Raw genomic sequence first — 19,231 nt, 5'->3', positions numbered from 1 at the left:
TTTTTCAATCTCAGAACCGGCCCTGGGTCCAACGACTTCCCAAGTCTACAACGCGTTCCCTTGTATAAAAATCCAACCAAACTAACACTCATAACTGCAGTAACAGAACACCACCACCACCACCACCACCACCACCACCACCCTCTCTTCACCGCGGCGTTCTAACTCCAATGGCCTTCAACCACCGGAAAACCCATTTCTCTCTTCTCTTTCTCTTCACTCTCACCCTCCTCGCCGATGCAAATCTTAGCCTCCATTCTTCAGACCATATCTGGCCCCAAATTAGTGTATGTTAGTAAAATTATAAAAAAACAAAGTTAATAAATAAATAAAAAAACAAAGTTAGTTACCTTCTTGCATAAGTCAATTGACTATTAAATATAGAAATTTTTTGATAACTAAACAGAAAGAAGAGTTGCTAGTCAATGCAATTCATGTTGCTATAGGGTCAAGTGGGTTAGAAATTAATACTAGTGTCTCGGAAAGCATTAAATTCAATCACGGACCTAATATGGGCCCAGTGGAAGCAAGTGCACCCACTGAATTTATTTATTTTTTATTTTTGATATTTTATACCTACTAATTTTGTTTTTTTAAATTTTATTTATATACTTATAAAATTTAAATTTTGCCCTCCTAAAATTATAGAAAAATTTCACTATTGCCCCCACAATATATATATATATATATATATATATATATATATATATATATATATATATATATATATATTGTTAAAATTCTCCCCTACTCACATACTTCTATGGGTCTATCATTAGGGGTGTACATGGTCCGGTTTGGTCCGATTTTGAAGATTTTTAGAACCAAACCATTCCCTATGATTCCAAAAAATCTGAAACCGAACCAGCCCAAACCATGAAAAGATGGATTGGTTCGGTTCAGTTCCACGGTTTTAGTTGAATTTTTTTTCCTTTGAATTATATATACAACAAAAATAACAATAAAAAACATTCATATTCTTGAATCCAAGCCTAAATATAGAGAAAGAAAAAGAGGGAAAAATGGGTGAAATAGACTCAAAAGCTAAACCCTAGAAATTAAAATAAGGTTGAATTTTGCGAAACTAAAAAGGATGACAAATCCGTGGTTGGAAACTAAGAAACTTGATTCATTATCATTGTTGGTTCTGATTGAGACGCAAACACGTTGTGAGACTCAAAGATTTGTGAACTAAAAGTGAGAGAGAAGGGGCAGAGTGTGAGAAAGGATGTCACCGATGATGTAATGACCGAACTTTGAAGGTTGCGTGGGAGAGATGGATCAACAACTAGATATTATTAGGAATGGCAACGGGGCGGGTTTGGAGCAGGTTTCCCTAAATCCCGCCCCGCCCCTTTTAATTTTTGTCAAGTCCATGCCCGCCCCGAGACCCGCGACGGGTTGAATTTTCATATCCAACCCCGCCCCGTTAGGAAATACTGTGCCCCCGTGCCCGCCCCACTAATAAATTTTTTTCTCCCACTTTTTGGAACTTAAACTCCTGCTATTAAATGTGCAAAGCCTAGGAATGACACAACATAAATAAAATTATGTATTCTAACAAAAATAAAAAAAATAACATGCACATAACATAATTCAAAGAACATAATAAACAAAAATAAAAATTTAATACAACCAAATCACAAGAAGTTCTAAACTCCAACTTCCACCATAACCAAAACAAAAGCAAATTTAATACTAAGTTTACATCCCAAATTAGGATTGTAAGAGATGGGTTGGGTAAGCCGCTAAAATAACTTATTACTATATATATATATATATATATATATATATATATATATATATTAAATATAGTTATATGCAGGGCGGGGCGGGGCGGGGCCCCTAGGATATATATATTGAACCCTTACCCGCCCCGTGACCCTCGACGGGTACAAAATTTGTATCCATGTCCACCCCAACGGTATAATAAGTGTTCCCATATCCGTTATTAACGGGGCGGAACAGGGCGGGGCCCCGGCGGGGCGGTAAAAATTGACATCCCTAGATATTATTATTATTTTATTTTTAATTTTTACAATTTTTAATTACTTATGAGGATTTGGAGTACTGTATAATGATGACTTTTGTGTGTGTGTGTGTGTGTAAAAGCATATATAATGAAATATTATAAGTATTCTTGAGGCAACTAAGAGGGGAGAGTGCGCATAAAAGTCACAGGGTCCTTGGTTTTCTACTTCTAGGAAACCTACTAAGACTTCCAACTACAACAAATGCTTGTCATGATCCTTGAATATTCCTCGTCTGAAAAGTAATGGCTATGGATGATCTCAGTATCCATCAAAGACTTCCAACTACAACAAATGCTTGTCATGATCCTTGAATATTCCTCGGCTGAAAAATATTGGCTATGGATGATCTTAGTATCCATCAAAACTCGGCTTGAGATCTTGAACTATATGACTGTATTTTAATAAATAAAACAATAATATGTAAAATCATACTTGGCCCCAATTTAGTGTATTTTTATTATAAAAAAAAAAAAAAAAAACACAAAGTTAGTTAGTTATTTACCTTCTTGCTTAAGTCAATTGACTATTGAATAAAGAAAAAATTTGATAACTAAACACATGTACAGAGAAAGAAGAGTTGCTTGTCCTTGCAATTTATGTCCGTAGTGTAAAGTGGGTAAGAACTTGATACTAATTTGGCATGGACCTAATATATTATTTTTATTATTATTAATTTATTTTATTTTTGTATTTTATAGCTACTAATTTTGTTTTTATTTATTTATATACCTATAAAATTTAAATTTTGCCCTCCTGAAATTATAGAAAAATTTCATTATTACCCCCACAACATTTTATTTTATTTTTTAAATTTGCCCCCACTCACATACTTCTTTGGGTCCATTATACTCCCTACGGATTGAAAAATTGGAAATGTCCAGCCCTTTTGGTATTAAAGCAACTTGTGTGCCTTTAAGATATTTCCAAAACCTCGATCCATCTTGTTTGTGTATTGTATTGCACAACTACTTCCTTGGAACAAAATTAAGTTACCTCTACCCACCCTTTGTGTGTGTGTCTGTGAAATGGAATGTTCATTGTCAAGATCATATCATGGTTTAAGCTAGCGTTTATTTCATATACTAAATGTGATGAGGACAACAATATATAGATTACAACAGTATATAGATTTTATAATTTTTATCCCTTTTTCCCTTGTGATATTTCTTATTTCAGTTTCTTTCCAACAGTTTATGAACCTATGTTTATGTATAATTGGGAGCCCCGGCCGTGTGGTTTTTAAAATGGCTTCTATTCAAGATGTAGATATAAGTAGGTAGCTTCCAACACAATACATAATAAAATAAAATAAAATCTAATTAAATAGAAAAGCAGATATTTAAATACATAGGGGTTCATGAGAACATCCTAAGCACGAGCTTTTGTGGTTGTAACTATAGACTTCCCATCATCTTTTGGGGCCAAAGACTTGGTATTGGTGAGTTTCTTAAGCTTATTCTGAACTCTTTGAAAGAGCTTTTTGGTTTGGGAGCTAGACAAATGGAAGCCGATTGCATCTAGGTACCAACCACTAATTCCTTTGAACCCCACAATTTTGCCTCCATCCATGGAAAAGGAAAATGGTGTCCCTTCTTCCGCTCCGAACGGTCCAAACGTTCTCCGGTTGCTCTTAAACGTCAGTGACCGGATCACCGGACCACCACCGTGGACCAGCGGGCAGTAGTGGCCACTCACACTTGTTAAGAACTCCTCAGGGTATTGCAGCTTAATCTGCAAAATACAAGAAAAATGATCAGTTCATGAATCTAGCAAATATCTTGTCAAGTATTGGTATGGATTAAGATAGGAGGATCAATTGATGAAGCCAAACAAAGGGATTAAAGATCAGTCATACCTCAGCTGTTTGATTACCTCCAACACCTCCATGTTTGTCTGCTAAAACAGGTTTACCATTCTTGTCATACCCTACGCGGATCGAATCGATGCAACGGCCGTAAACAAGTGTGATTTCTCTCACTCCGTTGTAGCTGCCATCATCCCAGTTTGTCCCCCCATTACCTCCCCATGGTCCGACAACTATGTTCTTTCTCCCACCAGCTTGATCCTTTTCACCCTCCTATAAACAGCACATCATATACACCACATGCATTAACAAGTATAAACAACATAAATATATATATATATATATATATATATATTTGTAGAACTAGAGTTGTGTGTTTGATACCATGTGAACCAAGGAAAGTATGACGAGAGGTGGCAAGTAAATGGCTACTATTTGCAGTGGAGGGATGCTAATATAGAGAACAAGGGAGTGGTTGAGTCATTGCAGTATCTGATTCTATATTCTACCTGTGATAACCGGAATTTTAGGATTTTAATATTTATTCTATGATTTTTTTTAGTCAAAATTGAGTATTTAATTTGTTATTAGAAATTTACCATTATTTAATGAGTTGATTGGATTTTGATTTTTATTACATTTGTATATATAAATATATAATGAAATTAAATTGGGAAAACTACATATAAGTAGGATTAAGAGCTTTAAATAACAAATTGATCAATTTTAAAAGTTAATTTTTCACAATGATTGAATTAAACAAAATAATTACAAATGCATCAAGAATTATTGCTAAGGTCTGAAATGTCCTCACACTTTTATTATAAAATACAAAAATATCCTTCTTAAAATTATTTAATTTCAAATATTAAAATAAATAATTATAAATTAGTTTAACTAGCAAATAAAAATTCTCTATCTCTTTTTTTCGTCGTCCATCGCCATTGGATTGCCTTTTGGAATTGATGTCATCTGATGTAAAAGGTAAGAATTGAAAAGGGAAGCTCTACATGGCAATAATGGTATATCACATAGAAGATTTTTCAATTGTTACCTAAAAGAAGCTATTATTATTGTTAATATATTAGAAGATGCCAAAACTATAATGGGATTTATTAAGGATTTCATATCATAGCAGTAGGGTAATGAAGTATTAAAATATCCACCTCTCTTTCTTTTTTGTTGTCCAGAGGAACCCTAAATTCATAAGACATAACATACTTCTAAAGCCTACAGAGTCTTAGATCTTAAACTCCTAAACAAAAATATAACATATTTATATTTATATGTGTGTGTGAAGAGAGAGAGGGAGGGAGACCTAGAAGACCTGGAAGGTGGGTGATGCCCTGGACGTTGGTGGCTATTGACGACGAAGGTAAGTAATAGAGAATTATTATTCACTAGTCAAACTTATTTTTAATTATTTATTTTATTATATTGAAATTATATAATTTTAAGGAGGATATTTTGAGATTTTGAAATAAGATTGTGAGAATATTTTTGACCTGAGCAATAAATATTGATATATTTGTAATTATTTTGTTTAATTCAATCAAAATAGAAAATTAACTTTTAAAACCGATTTAATATTTATGACTCATAACTTTAGTAATTTTTTCAATTAAATTTCACTAATAATCTTGTGGGACCCAAACACAATTTTCTTTCTCTCAATTTTGGCACCTACTGCTCCCTCCCTATCTTAATCCACCCTATCTTAATCCACAGATGTCAATTTATTTGACTTATATGTACATTTATTTGACATCCGTCTATTAAGATTAAGGAGGGTTGGCAGAGTTGAGAGGAAGAGAATTGTGATGGTTGATTTGAGTATCAGAAGATTATTACTGGGATTTGGTTTTGTTATATATATATATATATATGAAAGCGATACTTCTTGTGGTTTTCACTCAAATGAAATTTGGTCTCTTTTTTTTTTTATAATGACACTCTCTCAAGTTGTTAAAGTTAACAATGACCCCCTTTAATGGTCTGACATGATGTAAATTGACCTTAATGCCTTTGTGAATTAATTTATTTAAATAATAAATTTACAATTTTAACATTTACAAATATTTCAATGAACCAAAATATTCTTTATATATATATATATCTTAGATCAACAGACTCACATACACATATGCACCCTGTGATTGATCAACAATCTAATCTGATCTCTCTTTCCCCACTGTAAATAAAACCTATAAAATATTCAAGGGATTGCTTTTCTCATTCTTCACCTCACGCTGATCATCATCATAAACCGGTCCAAATAATTGAAATATGCGAGTGCGATTCAAGTTGTCAGGTGAGAAAGAAGAGTAGGTTTTCAGATGAGTACATGGAGAACGTGACAGAGGCAAAGGTGCCCTTCGCCGCTGCGGGTAACGGAGGCGACCGCGGGTTTCAAGTGGCTAAGAAGAAGAGGATTGAGTGGGAGCGAGTTGATCGAGTGAATCGGGGTGGGCGAGTTCTCACGATTGTGGTGGTAAGTCTTTGAGCTTTCGGTTGGGTAATTTGTAGAAGTACGTGGATTGAGAGCATGTGGCCGTCGGTTGGCTCATTTGGCTTAGCATCGTCGCCGGCACGCTTATTAACCCCTTCACCACCGCTAGCCACCTCTTATGGAGGCCACAACAGTCCAGATTCTTACCCTCCACCGTCGACCTCTTCCTCGTACTAACCCTCTGCACCCTCCACATGCTCCTCGCCTTCAGCGGCTTATTAGGCCTCCCACCGGGAAAATAATTCATCACCGACCATGGAAGATCAGAAAAAGAGATGTTGGAATTTGGGGAGAGAATTGGTTTGAAGATGCAAAATAAGTTGAATTGGGTTTTGTCTTTCGAAGACTAATGATACGGGTATTTAAGAAACTTAGTAAGTTGATATTTTGTATTAAAAATTAATTAAATAATAAGGGGCAACTAGACATTTCACAATCTTTTTAATTTAACAAATTATCAAGAAGTGTCATTATCTAAAAATAAGTTAAGTATCATCATCAATAAGATAAATCACATGGATGTCATTATAATTAATCCTGTATAAAATGTCGGTTGAGGAAAGAAAAAAGAAGGCAGCCTGAAATGATGGTTGATGATGAAAGGTCATTTAATGGGTTTTGATTTTTTTTTTTTTTTTGGTTATATATATATATATATATATATATATATATATATAATGTATGTGTTGATGGAAGGAAGATGCACCAGCCGTGGGATGAAGGAAGGGATCAAAATTCTTTCCTGCGCAACTAGTTAAAATCGTAAAAGTGAAAAATTAAAAAGCAAAACTTTTGTATATACATACACACATAGATACGAGACTAATTCAAAACCAGATTAACATTTTGCTCTTTTTTTTCTCTCTACATAAACATTTTCTTAATCTACAACTTCTTATATATCACATTCTGAATCTTTCTCAATATCGCACAAGTGAAGCAATTTGCGAAAATCTTTGATCTCCCTAACTTACATCCCAATTTTCTCCTTACCAACATCCCACTTGTACAAATACATAAATAAACATATCTTTGTATAAATTGTATATCACAACATTTTTCTAACTTAAGCTACATCTCAACTTTTCCCTTACTAACATCTCAACTTTTTCCTTGCCAACATCACACGATTCATTGCTTTATCTTGTTTGGGACGTAAGTTAGAAAATTGTTGGGATGCTAGTAAGGAGAAATTTGAAAAATATTGAAAAATTGTTAAGGAGAAAGTTGGGATGTTTAGACTTTCTATATTTACATTAAAAACGGACTTACCTATATCCCAACTTTTCTCTTACCAACATTCCAACTTTCTCCTTACCAACATCACACTATTTATTGCTTTATCTTGTTTAGGATACACGTTAGAAAAATGTTAGGATGTTAGTAAGGAGAAAGTTGGGATGTACGTTAGGAAAATATTGTGATGCAAGACTAACGTCCAAACGTTTTCCTAACAAGAGAAATAGATGAATAGTATACCGTATTCTAAAAAAAAATTGGGATGTACATTAGGAAAATATTATAATGTTGTTAAGGAGAAAATTGGGATGTATAGATTTTGTATATATGTACTAAAAATTGACTTACTCTCTTTTGTCTTTTTTGACTAAGTGACGTAGCAAACTTTGTATGTTTACACTAATACATCTTTAGCAAAAATTGATTTATTTTCTTTTCCCTTCTTTGATTAACTCACGTAGCAAAATGGTGTCCACATATAACTCGCAAGTTGGAACATATTTCTTGTTGTGCTAGAGAGGATTTTGATCGGAAGCCGAAAACAATGTGAGAGAGAAATGGATTGTGATGAACCGCGGGACCCACTTGATGATTTGTTTGGCCAAAAATTATTTTGGCCTTGACTTTGATTTTCTTGACGTGGGTTGTAAGGTTTGGAATTGATATTAGTGGTTAGGCGATGGGGGTGTAGTAGCCGAGATTTTGAGAAGATAAGGTGACGGTGATAGTGGCGCGATCCACTAAAGATTTTTGGGCCAAACCACGTAGGTTTTGTTGGCTGATTTTTTTGTTGTACCGTCTGTGGATTTGCATTATATATTCAGCTGTTATGTGCACTAAGTATACAAAGATACAGAGAGAAAAATAAGAGGAAAGAGTGAGTGAGCCGAGAGAAGACAGGAGGTCCGAGAGTTTGCAGAGGAGGCCAGAAGTTTGAGGCTTTGATGATCTAGTGAGGAAATTATTTTTTTCAGTATAAGATTCTTTATACTTTGAATGGCTTAGAGTGGTTTTGTTTCAATGGTTTTTATTAAATGTTTTAATTAAATGTATATGTATTTTGTTTATATATCCACATGTTTGAGGTTTTGATGGTTTAGCGAGGAATTTTTTTTTTTAGTATAGGGTTCTTTATATCTTGAATGGCTTGGAATGATTTTGTTTCAATGGTTTTTATTAAATATATATGTATTTTGTTTATATGTCCACATGAATATGTATATTTTGTAAAGCTGTTTTATTAAACCTCCATAAAATTCTTGTTATGATTTTTCCTACTGGGAGTTTCAGTTTCAGGTACCGAAGATGAACGTGGATTGTTAAATTTGGGCTTAGGTTGAAGAGTCGGCGTTGCATGATTTATTTTATTTATTTGAAGAATTTTTTGTGTATTTGAGGAAATTGACTTTGTATAAAAGAGAACAATTTTTCTTTTTTATGATTCTGGGTATATTTTGATGTATTTTGATTTGAATGAATGGAGGATTTTATTGGAATTTTTGGGTCGTGACCCTACCACTATCTTAGAATTTTGCTTTTGATTTTGAAATAACCATTTTGGTATATTCTTCTCATAATATATACTTGTAATTGATGAATTAACAATTAAATTTTAAAATTTTAGTCGGTCTAAATAATTGATGCTCTAATGATCTTGCTTGCATCTGATTCTTGCCAGAACTTTAGAGCATCAATTTTTATACCAAAATGGTTATGAAATTAACAATTAAATTTTAAAATTTTAGTCGGCATAGCATTTTGATATGGAATCAGTGTTTTTTATTTTTTATTTTTTATTGGAAGGTGATATGGAATCAGCTTGATGAACACAAATTACATATGTGGGCATTGTCTTACTAGCCTGTTGTCTGAAAATGCCCATTACAGACAGGTTTTGATGATAAATGAATTCGGGTGACAAATATATATATTTAAAGTAAAGTAAAGTCTTTATATAATATGGTGTACGTTAAATTTAGGCCTTTCAATCATTTTTGAAGTAATAATATAATCATTTCAATCATGTTTTTCTTTTTAGTTTTTTTTATGTATATATCTTTTTAAATGTGTTTGAAAGGAGTATTATACCTATTTTTGAAGAGCTCATATAACATAGTTTGGGGTTCAAAAATGAATATGAACTAATTGTAACCCTTTAGAAACAAAATATATGCCAATCATACAAGAGATGCAATAAAACTAGCTAGGACATACATTTGTTCATAGATTTAACAAAGCTTTATTATGTCACTGCATATAGAGATAATTCTAAGTACTACCTCCCTCTCTTATTAGTTGTTCACTTTAAAATTTTTGATTCACAATTTTTATGAGTCAAAATTACTGAAATAGACATCTAATGTGGGATATAGGTAGTATATAAGTATATAAATCATTATATTTCTATTTTATATTTTCAAAAATAAATAATAATAATAATAATAAATAAATATAAATATAAATAAGTCCTATAACGAGCCAATGGTCACGAACGTATAGAAGTCTATATATATTCACAAATAAAAATGAGCCTACACGAACTCATCTTCACTAGCCCAACATTATTCGGGATCGGCTCATTTTTTAAATGAGCTTAGAAATCGAGATCAAGCTTAATTCATTTGCTTAATAAACGAGCCCTAAACAAATCAAGACCGATTCGTTTGCAACCCTAATTTAAATAGACCAATCCCATTCTATTTAAAGTGTTTTGGGCTGGTTAAGGAACTTTAAGCCTTGCTTATGTTAATCATATCCTACGAAGTGCGAGCACTTCTACGAGGTGTCGTGTTCTCGTGTTCTCGACACTTCATAAATAATTGTCTGACACCTCACGGCCATGTCCGAAATTTAAAAGTAATTTTTATTATTTTCAAAAACTTAGATGACACATCTCGCACACTTGATTAACAAATTTTTAAACACTTGACCAACATATCCTATGTTAGCTAATGATCATATATAAAACAAATACACGTCACGCGGTGAAATTATATATATTTAAATACATGAAATGTCCAATCTCTTTTTCTTAAAAGATTGACATTAAATACATCTCAAAGAATGTAGTGAACAAAAATATAACTATAATAACAAGATAAGAAAGTATATCATATATAATATAATATATTCTTTTTAATATTCTAATAATTTCATTTTTAACTTATAAACTTTAGTATAAAAATTATAAATTAATTAAAGTTATTAATTGTCTTACTCAATAGATACATAAACGAAATTCAGATTTATATTAGCAGTGTTCAAGTTGTGTGTCCATGTCCTATTTTTTTTTTTTTTAAATTTAATGTGTCAACATATCGGTGTTGTATCGGGTTCGTGTATACATGTCATGTATCTTGGAATTTGGTCCCTTTTGTCTCCATCTTTGTAATTTTAATGACAGAACACCATGTCAGTTGGAACTTGGAAGTACTAATGCTCATTAGCCACCAAAGAGCAAGGGTAAGTGGTATGCCTTAATTGGGACTCTGCTTGACATGGCAATTTGGCTCTTCTTCTAGCTAGTCTGTGGGTGTGAAAATGCTCAAATTTTTTCCTCTACTGAGGCCAAATGTTAGAGAATATGTTACATCAATGATAAATGAATAACTTGAATAGCTTAAGTCATATTAAAAAAAAAAAAAAAAAAAATTATGACTAAGTAATTAATTTCAGTTTGGCCATTATTCCACACCAATATGTTTGACATCAACAGAGAGATCAAAGATACCTCATAGACCAATAAAGAAAGGCAGCTAGGTGTTGGTGTTGGCATTGAAACAGTTAGCATATGTTCCATTATATTTTCACCTTTAAAACTGGAATATCATTTTTATTCCTTTACTCTGCTATTGGCTTCTTTATTGTAAAAGAAAATATTTGATTTTTGAAATAAACACCTCCATCCCATAAAATATGGTTACTATGAGTGTTCGAGCCTAGCTATGAGTAATATTGCAAGCGTTCGAGTCCTGCTAGGAATAATTTTAAATTAAGCATATGGTTTTATCAAATATCAATGATAACAGTAAGAAAAGTAAATTGTACACATTTAGAGCCACTAGTGCAGTCAACAAAGCAAGAAGTGAAGCTTATTCGCCAAACATATATCGCTCTATACAACCAAGATGTTCTCCATGTCCTATCTAACATTCGAAATCATGATGCCTAATTGCTGTAACTGAGACAACTGCATAGTAAAATTTCAAGCTGTCTTCTGCTGCATTGCAGTGTGTATTTATAAGATTCTAATGCAATCCTTCTCAATTGCAATACAGAATGTGGAATAAAGAGTGCACTGTGGCTCACTCAACATCGAATCCCTTAAAGTATGTGGTTAAACAACCGTAAAAACCAAGTGATTCGAGAAGGGAAGCGGGAAAGATCACGAGTATTAATTACATGTTCTCATTTTCTTCATGCATCCTCATTCAAAAAGGGCAGTAAACTGTGTGAAAATAGATGGTGCATTCTTTAAGTGCTAGAGACAACGATATATGCTCATCAAATGCCTTCATCGCACGTTCAAATATCAAACATTAAGTGTGTGCTATGCTAATCAAGGACAGCATATATAGGTTGATGGCCAAAACTAACTAATCAGCCTACATGCCTGAAGGACATGTATAAATTCTTATGAAACTTCAGAGGCAGCAACATGACCATCTACAAGTAGCACCTAATATGAACTTTGATTAGGAATCAACCAACCTGAACAGCAAATGAAGAGCCTGACTAAATGCAACCAACAACTTGGTTTTCGATCCATTGTTTATTGGACTGAGGAAAAAATGTATCAGATGTTAATATGGAATATAATTAATCATTAATCTGAATGAGATATGGTTAGGGGTCCTCCACAAAAGAGACCGAAAACTTTGTTATATGATATTAATACATTCAACAGACCTAAAAAAATATTGCTGCACCACAAACTCGTTCGACATGTTGAACCGGGGTTCTAATTTTATAAGAAGTACATGTACTTGGTGCAATCATAGATCAATCTCATCAACCTACCAAGAAGAGGGTTGTTTCAAAACCAAAACTGATGCTTCCATTGGCTCTACTCCAAAATTTTGATTCAGTCGACAATGTCTCACCAATAGTGGAAAACTTTGGGTGCAAGCTCTAATAGACGATCCAAAGCATCTGGCGAAAACTTTCTTGCGAAAAGAAAGCAAATAGAAGTTGGCCTGTCATTGTAACTGCATGTTGAACCTTCAATAATGTTCTTAAAAAATTCCTCCGTAACATCATCCTTCCCGAATGTAGCAGGGTGCGGACCACCCCTAGACCAGTCCACCCAAGTGAGGGTCCTGTTCGCCAAGAGATGAGGAGATTGCATGCTCAGCATGGTCGGGAAGTAGTGCTCGTCCACATAACAATCTGGCTTGCAGAACTGTTCAAATTTGGGGTAAAAATAGCTATCTTGAATGATGTCAACAGCTAGTTTTCGATTAACTTCAAACCACTGGGACCCTTTACGCCACTCGGTGAGGTTGACTTCAGGTGCCATGTTCTTGTTATAACGCCCTCTTCCATAAGGTCCAGGTTCATCCATTGCACCTATAAAGCTGTGCTTGGATTTTGATATGTGACGATAAACAAGTTTAAAGTCCTGAACAGGAATGCATGCCTCGGACACAAGGATGAACCATTCATTGGAGATATCAAGCAATGCATTAGCTAGTAGTCTTCTTTCAGCATTGCACATACTCATCATTCCCCACTCTGCCACCTAAACAGAAACAAATTACAACGATAACAACAATGACAGTATCCAATCAAAGATAAATGCAAAAAGGGCTATTGGGAATTCAAAAAAAGAAGAAGAAGAAATAGCCAGTAGATTATCACAATCTCCTAACTATATTACCTACCATTATGTTAAGTACATTAGCTTCTCCACCTCCAAATTGAAGGTTGAGAATTCGGAAAACAAATGGAACAAGTGTGTATATTTGTGTGTCCAAATGTGATTTCTCAACATCGAAAATTTTCAAAAGTAAATGACCCCATGAAATTGATATAAAGTGACAGTTGAGATGCTTAAAATTTGTAGTAGGAGCATATGTCAAATAATCAGTTGCGCTTTCTTGATGAAGTAGATTTTGATTGATTATAATCCCGAATCTGGGTGCAGGTAAATGCTACCTGCTTGGCTCTTTCATTTCCATGCCTGAATAAACACAGAGGCAACCAAGAATGGACAGTGGTCTAAAGTAAATATCAGAGGCTACTACTGTTTTATCTTCCTATAGCCAGAAAAACCACCTTACTTGCATAGAAAAGATACATTGTGCAACCCAAAATAAGAACCTTATTTACATTCTGTACTTTGATAGTTTTAGAAGAAACCGAAAACTTGAAGCATATATGCAACATTTCCCAGATTCTGAAAATAAAGAAGTTTAACCCTTAAACAGGTAAAATGGTAAATGTATTTCGAAGATAAACAATTAGAAACATTTGTTTATAAAGGTAATCCCTCCTATTCCCTATGATGTATTGAATTCTTCAATCAAATTAGTGAGTAAATAAAGAAACTTTCCTCAAAAGTTACATTTTCAAATTGTACCTGTACAAGTCCAAAGGTTAACTTTGTTTTCCTATAATGGTTATTTAGATTGGCATATCATACTTCTAGTTCCTCATAAAATTTTTGTTTATAAACAAGTAAGTTCGATAATGCTTTCAAAAGTCATAGTAAGCATCAATACTATCCATTTGGTTTCATATTGGCATATAATTATGTGAGAAAGTAGGTGGACTGAATCAAAACCATAACCCCTGCCCTCCCTCGTAAATGCCATAAAACAGCTTATAAATTCGTAGTAAAAAGATCGATTCTCTTTTCCTATATACAAGAGTTAAGTGAAAGTAAACATAATTCATCATTGGGCAGACATTTGCATCTAAATATGTTTAGCATCATGTTTCAAGCACTTCAATGTGCTTTTAAACTTTATATAGCCAATATGCATAGTCTAGGGCCATAAGTTCCATTAAACCACGCACAAGTATGTATACTCTTGGTTGGGAATCTCAACCCAAGAAAATTTCCATCTTCCCCTTCCATTATCACTACCCTCAACATCAACTATAATTTTCTTCCTCTGTCATGCGATTTTGGCAGATTAGAACTCATCCTTGTATTGAAATTTGGACTCACGGGCGTGGCATACACAGTTTGCATCATAATTATCATAAGTTCGGTTTGGTTTTCTGGGACTCCTTTTATTTGAAAACAAATGTTGTTGCTCACAAACACAATTCATAATCCTCTAGGATCTATTCCTATATCCATGTAGCTCACAACCACCAAAGAAATGTTTTGTTTATTCCTGTACAAATTAAACAGCTTCCCCATTCTAAATTAAGATGTATGCATAGAAATGACAACATATGATCAAAATTATCTAAAACAACTTCCTTGTTCTACATTAGATGAAAAGATTAGGCACGAAAAAGCATTCCACTAAAAAAAATAAAAATAAAATGAACATGATAAGCAGTAAAAATTTGAAACTGCATACATAAAACAATAACTTATAGAACATTCAATTGCATGAAATTTGAAAGAAAAAGGGAAGATGATGATTATTGCTGATACCTGACTAGGAATTTGCCTCCCATAGAAAGCAGACGAAGGTGGAAAATCTGGAATATAAGATGGAAGCGAATGAATGTAGACTGAATAATGCCCATTGTGTCCCTTGAAGAACCTATCCCAAAGAGGTGCCAGTGGCAATGGTCCCCTAGTCAAGAACATGAATGCAATTTTGCCAGTTCTCTTAAATGGATAAGCTTTCCTCCGAGGAGCAAATGAGGCCCTCCAATATAGTTCCGCGTCATTCATGGTGTGCTTCAAGCTTGTTGGAGGCCTAATCCATTTCTTTATGGTATTTGCCTCTTCAATACATGTCTGCACACTGGTCTGTACGAATGGGACGACTACATTCTGTTCTCCGAAATACCGGATCATATACATACTACCGATTGAAAATACAATACTTGCACCCAAAAACATCAATAGGGACTGCAGGATTCTTAGTGGCAAAAACCTAGAATGGCTTGCTCTAAGCAAAGTGGCAGCATCCTTGAGGTCCCCCATTTTCATTTCCCTCGATTTCATTTTCACCTAAATTTGTCTCTAATTGAATACAAATGTTGTTTATTCAAACAATTTTCAAATGAAACAAACTCAATTTCCTCCAATTGGTGAAACCTAGGCTCTTCTGAACTAGCATTCCACAATGTGAATGGTTAGGGTTGGTATTTCACCAAAAAAACAAAGGCTATATTTGATTCAGAAGTGCTTCTTCAACCAAAAAAGCCATTTTGTGTATCCCATTCACAAAGATTAGTGCCAATTCAGGGAAAAACAATTTAAATTCTTCATTCACCAAATGGGTACTATTCAAATATGAAGATATTTCAATTTGAACAGGAATGGAAAGATTTAGAATAAACCCAAAAAATATTTTTTTGAAAAAAAGGAAAAAGTAGTTCTCAACCAGATCATAAATGAGGTGGGTGTGTTCCTTACCATGTGAAGATTTGCCAAACATGGAAGAAGTTGTCGGGACACTAATCCAAAAATGGAAGTTGTCATTGAAATGGAGAATTTTCCGGCAGAGATTTTCCAGGAAAAAAGGGGGCAACAGGGGACATTAATTTTGTGAGAGAAAAAAGAGCAGAGAAAAGGGTGGAGGTTATTTGGTGTAAGAGCATGTGGTGTTATTTAAAGTGTGTGTGTAAGGATGGGTTGTAATTAAGGACGACTTTATGAAGAATTCATGAAGTTTGTGCGACTAACTGATGCGTTTCATACAGTTTTTTTCGGTTCTTAAATTGCGCCCGCGTAGGAACAGTTTGGTGAGACAGAGGAAGAGAGAGAGAGAGAGAGAGAGAGTGTGTGTGCGCGCGCGCGCGCGTTATGATATAGTAGGCTTCCTTTCTCTATTGTGTTCAGTTAATTACCAGAAAATTGAAATATATCATGTGTAATATTAGGGGTGGAGATTGTTTGGATTGGATCCATTTTTAATCCAAGGCAGCTATAATGGTTCTAACAAAATTAAAAACGAATTTTATCATTAAATTAATGAAAAATACTTTACATCCAAATAAATAGAATTTTAGGAGGGGAGATTGGATCCATTCTGGAGTTAAAGCAGTAGTAATGGTTCTAAAAAAGATTTAAAAAACAAATCGAATAATAAAATCAATGAAACTGAATCAAATGAAACAGTGAGAATAAAGTTCGGTTTGGGCTTTGTTTGGATGTAAAATATTTTTTTCATTTTATAGTGTTTGGTTGTAGTAAAATATTTAGGTAGAAAAAATATATTAAAATCTAACAAAAATAATTAATCCATCAATTTTCAACATGCCCCCCGACCGGTGAATTCGACCACAATCTCAACCTAAACATTTGTCAAACACACAAAAAAAAAAAAGCAAAAAAAAAATTAATGAAAAATATTTTTCATCCAAACAAACGGAGGACATGAATTGGATTGGATCCATTTTGAAGCCAAAACATTCTTAATGGTTCTAAAATAAAAATGAAAACAAATCGAACAATAAAATCAATGAAACTGAATCAAATGTAACAGTAAGAAAACATTTAGGTTAGCGCTCGTTTGGATGTAAAATATTTTTTAGAATTTTTATTTTTATTTTTTGGTGTTTGGTTGTCGTAAAATATTTACGAATGAAAAAAAAAATTAAAACCTAATAAAAATAACTTATTTATCAATTTTCGATAAGTTATTTCACAAGCTCAATATTTTACTTGAAAAAAAGAAATATTTTCTGGAAAAAAATATTTATATCGAAAGCAAACGAAAAAGGTAAGATTTGTAATCAATATATATGTATATATAGAGTAATATTCAGAGAAATAAATCTTTCATAGAGAAAGAGAGAGAGAGAGAGTGGAAAGCTTTTATTCAAGTGTGTACTTACAAGCTGTATATACATATGGCCTATTTATAGGCTCAAAACTTTAGCTTCCCAAACAAGCCATAATAAGGCTTTCACTGTAAGCAAGAATTGAGCTTTCTCCGTAAGCCAATAATGTCATCGTTGATGACTTAAGATTGTAAGCCCCACAAACAAATATATATAACACTCCCCCCTGGGGTCCACACTACTACACTAAGAATACGACTCGTTAAAACCTTACTAAGGAAAACCCAATGGGACAAAATCCTAGTGAAGGAAAAAGAGTACAGTATTCTTGTGTATGGTATTGCATAGATTAAAACTGTCTCATTAAAACCTTACTAGGAAAACCCAGTGGGAAAAACCATAGCGAAGGAAAAAGAGTACAGTATGCCAGTACCTTTTCGATCACTTGCTCCTCCTCATTAGTTCAACCCTGAAGATCCTTTAGTTGACGCATTCCAATGTTGTCCACTAACTTCTTGAATGTTGTAGTTGGAAGCGCTTTAGTGAATAAATCTGCTAGATTATCACTCGAGCATATCTGCTGAACATCAATATCACGGCTCTTCTGGAACTTATGTGTGGAAAAGAATTTTGGTGAAATGTGCTTGGTTCTATTACTTTTTATGTATCCTCCTCTTACCTGTGCAATACATGTTATATTATCTTCATATAATATTGTTAGACTACCTTTAATTGAGGAGAGTCCACATGATTCTCGAATATGTTGTATAACAGATCTCAACCAAACACACTCTCTATCTGCTTCATGAATTGCGAGTATCTCAGAGTGATTTGAGGAAGTTGCAGTCATGGTCTGTTTCATAGATTGCCATGATATAGTAGTATCACCACAAGTAAACAAGTACCCTGTTTGTGATCGGGCTGTATATGGGTCAGAAAGATAACCTGCATCTGCATATCTGATCAACTTGGGGCTTTGATTTTCTTGAATAAAACAACCCTATATCAGTCGTTCCCCGAAGGTAACGCATAATGTGTTTGACCCCATTCTAATGTCTTCGAGTTGGTACAGAACTATACCGTGCTAGTAAGTTGGCTGCAAATGTTATATCAAGTTTGGTACAATTCATAAGGTACATTAGAGCACCGATTGCACTAAGATATGGTACTTCAGGACCAAGAACTTCTTCACCTTCTTCTTGAGGACGAAAAGAATCTTTCTTAACATCAAGTGATCGGACAATCATTGGAGAACTCAAAGGACGAGCTTTATCAATATAAAAGCGCTTCAGGACTTTTTCAGTATATGTTAACTAATAGATAATAATTCCACTTGGTAAATATTCGATCTGTAGGCCGAGACAAAATTTTGTTCTACTAAGATCTTTCATTTCGAATTCTTTCTTTAAATAATTAGCAGTCGTGGTGAGATCTTCAGGAGTTCCCACAAGATTTAGATCGTCAACATATACAGCTATAATGGCAAATCCAAATTTTGATTTCTTGATGAAAATGTAGGGACAAACTTGATTATTCAAATATACTTCTTTTAGTAAATATTCTTTGAGTCAATTATACCACATGCGTCCGGATTGTTTCAATCCGTATAAGGATTGTAACACCCCCACATTTTCCCCGCATAAGTTGATCAGGCTTATACACGAAAAACGAGGGATATCAAAAACAATTGGCAATATACAAGCATGGAATACAAAATGATGGAAA

The 19,231-nt window shown here is 33.8% G+C and overlaps 2 protein-coding genes and 1 long non-coding RNA gene across 3 annotated transcripts; 1 reads left to right on the top strand and 2 right to left on the bottom strand.

Moving 5' to 3' along the window:
* Positions 1 to 3,329: 3,329 nt before the first annotated feature.
* On the bottom strand, positions 3,330 to 4,341 carry LOC132284117 (jacalin-related lectin 19). The gene is made up of 3 exons (XM_059786187.1): positions 4,222 to 4,341; positions 3,889 to 4,110; positions 3,330 to 3,764 (listed from the first exon to the last, which is right to left on the bottom strand). The coding sequence occupies exons 1-3, from the start codon at positions 4,222 to 4,224 to the stop codon at positions 3,402 to 3,404; spliced, it is 588 nt and encodes a 195-aa protein (XP_059642170.1). The 5' UTR covers positions 4,225 to 4,341; the 3' UTR covers positions 3,330 to 3,401.
* Positions 4,342 to 8,186: 3,845 nt separating this feature from the next.
* Positions 8,187 to 9,081, top strand: LOC132286117 (uncharacterized). The gene is made up of 2 exons (XR_009472684.1): positions 8,187 to 8,537; positions 8,882 to 9,081. It is a non-coding gene; the product is annotated as an uncharacterized LOC132286117 (long non-coding RNA).
* Positions 9,082 to 12,385: 3,304 nt separating this feature from the next.
* Positions 12,386 to 16,480, bottom strand: LOC132284424 (glycosyltransferase BC10-like). The gene is made up of 2 exons (XM_059786544.1): positions 15,201 to 16,480; positions 12,386 to 13,325 (listed from the first exon to the last, which is right to left on the bottom strand). Exons 1-2 carry the CDS (start codon positions 15,720 to 15,722, stop codon positions 12,684 to 12,686), a joined length of 1,164 nt encoding a protein of 387 aa, XP_059642527.1. The 5' UTR covers positions 15,723 to 16,480; the 3' UTR covers positions 12,386 to 12,683.
* Positions 16,481 to 19,231: the final 2,751 nt, after the last annotated feature.

Source organism: Cornus florida, unplaced genomic scaffold (genome assembly GCF_030987335.1).
Source record: "Cornus florida cultivar Cherokee Brave unplaced genomic scaffold, ASM3098733v1 CherokeeBrave_3.0.0_Hap2_Chr11, whole genome shotgun sequence".
NCBI classification, from domain to species: Eukaryota; Viridiplantae; Streptophyta; class Magnoliopsida; order Cornales; family Cornaceae; genus Cornus; species Cornus florida.
This window is presented reverse-complemented; position numbering and strand designations above follow the sequence as displayed.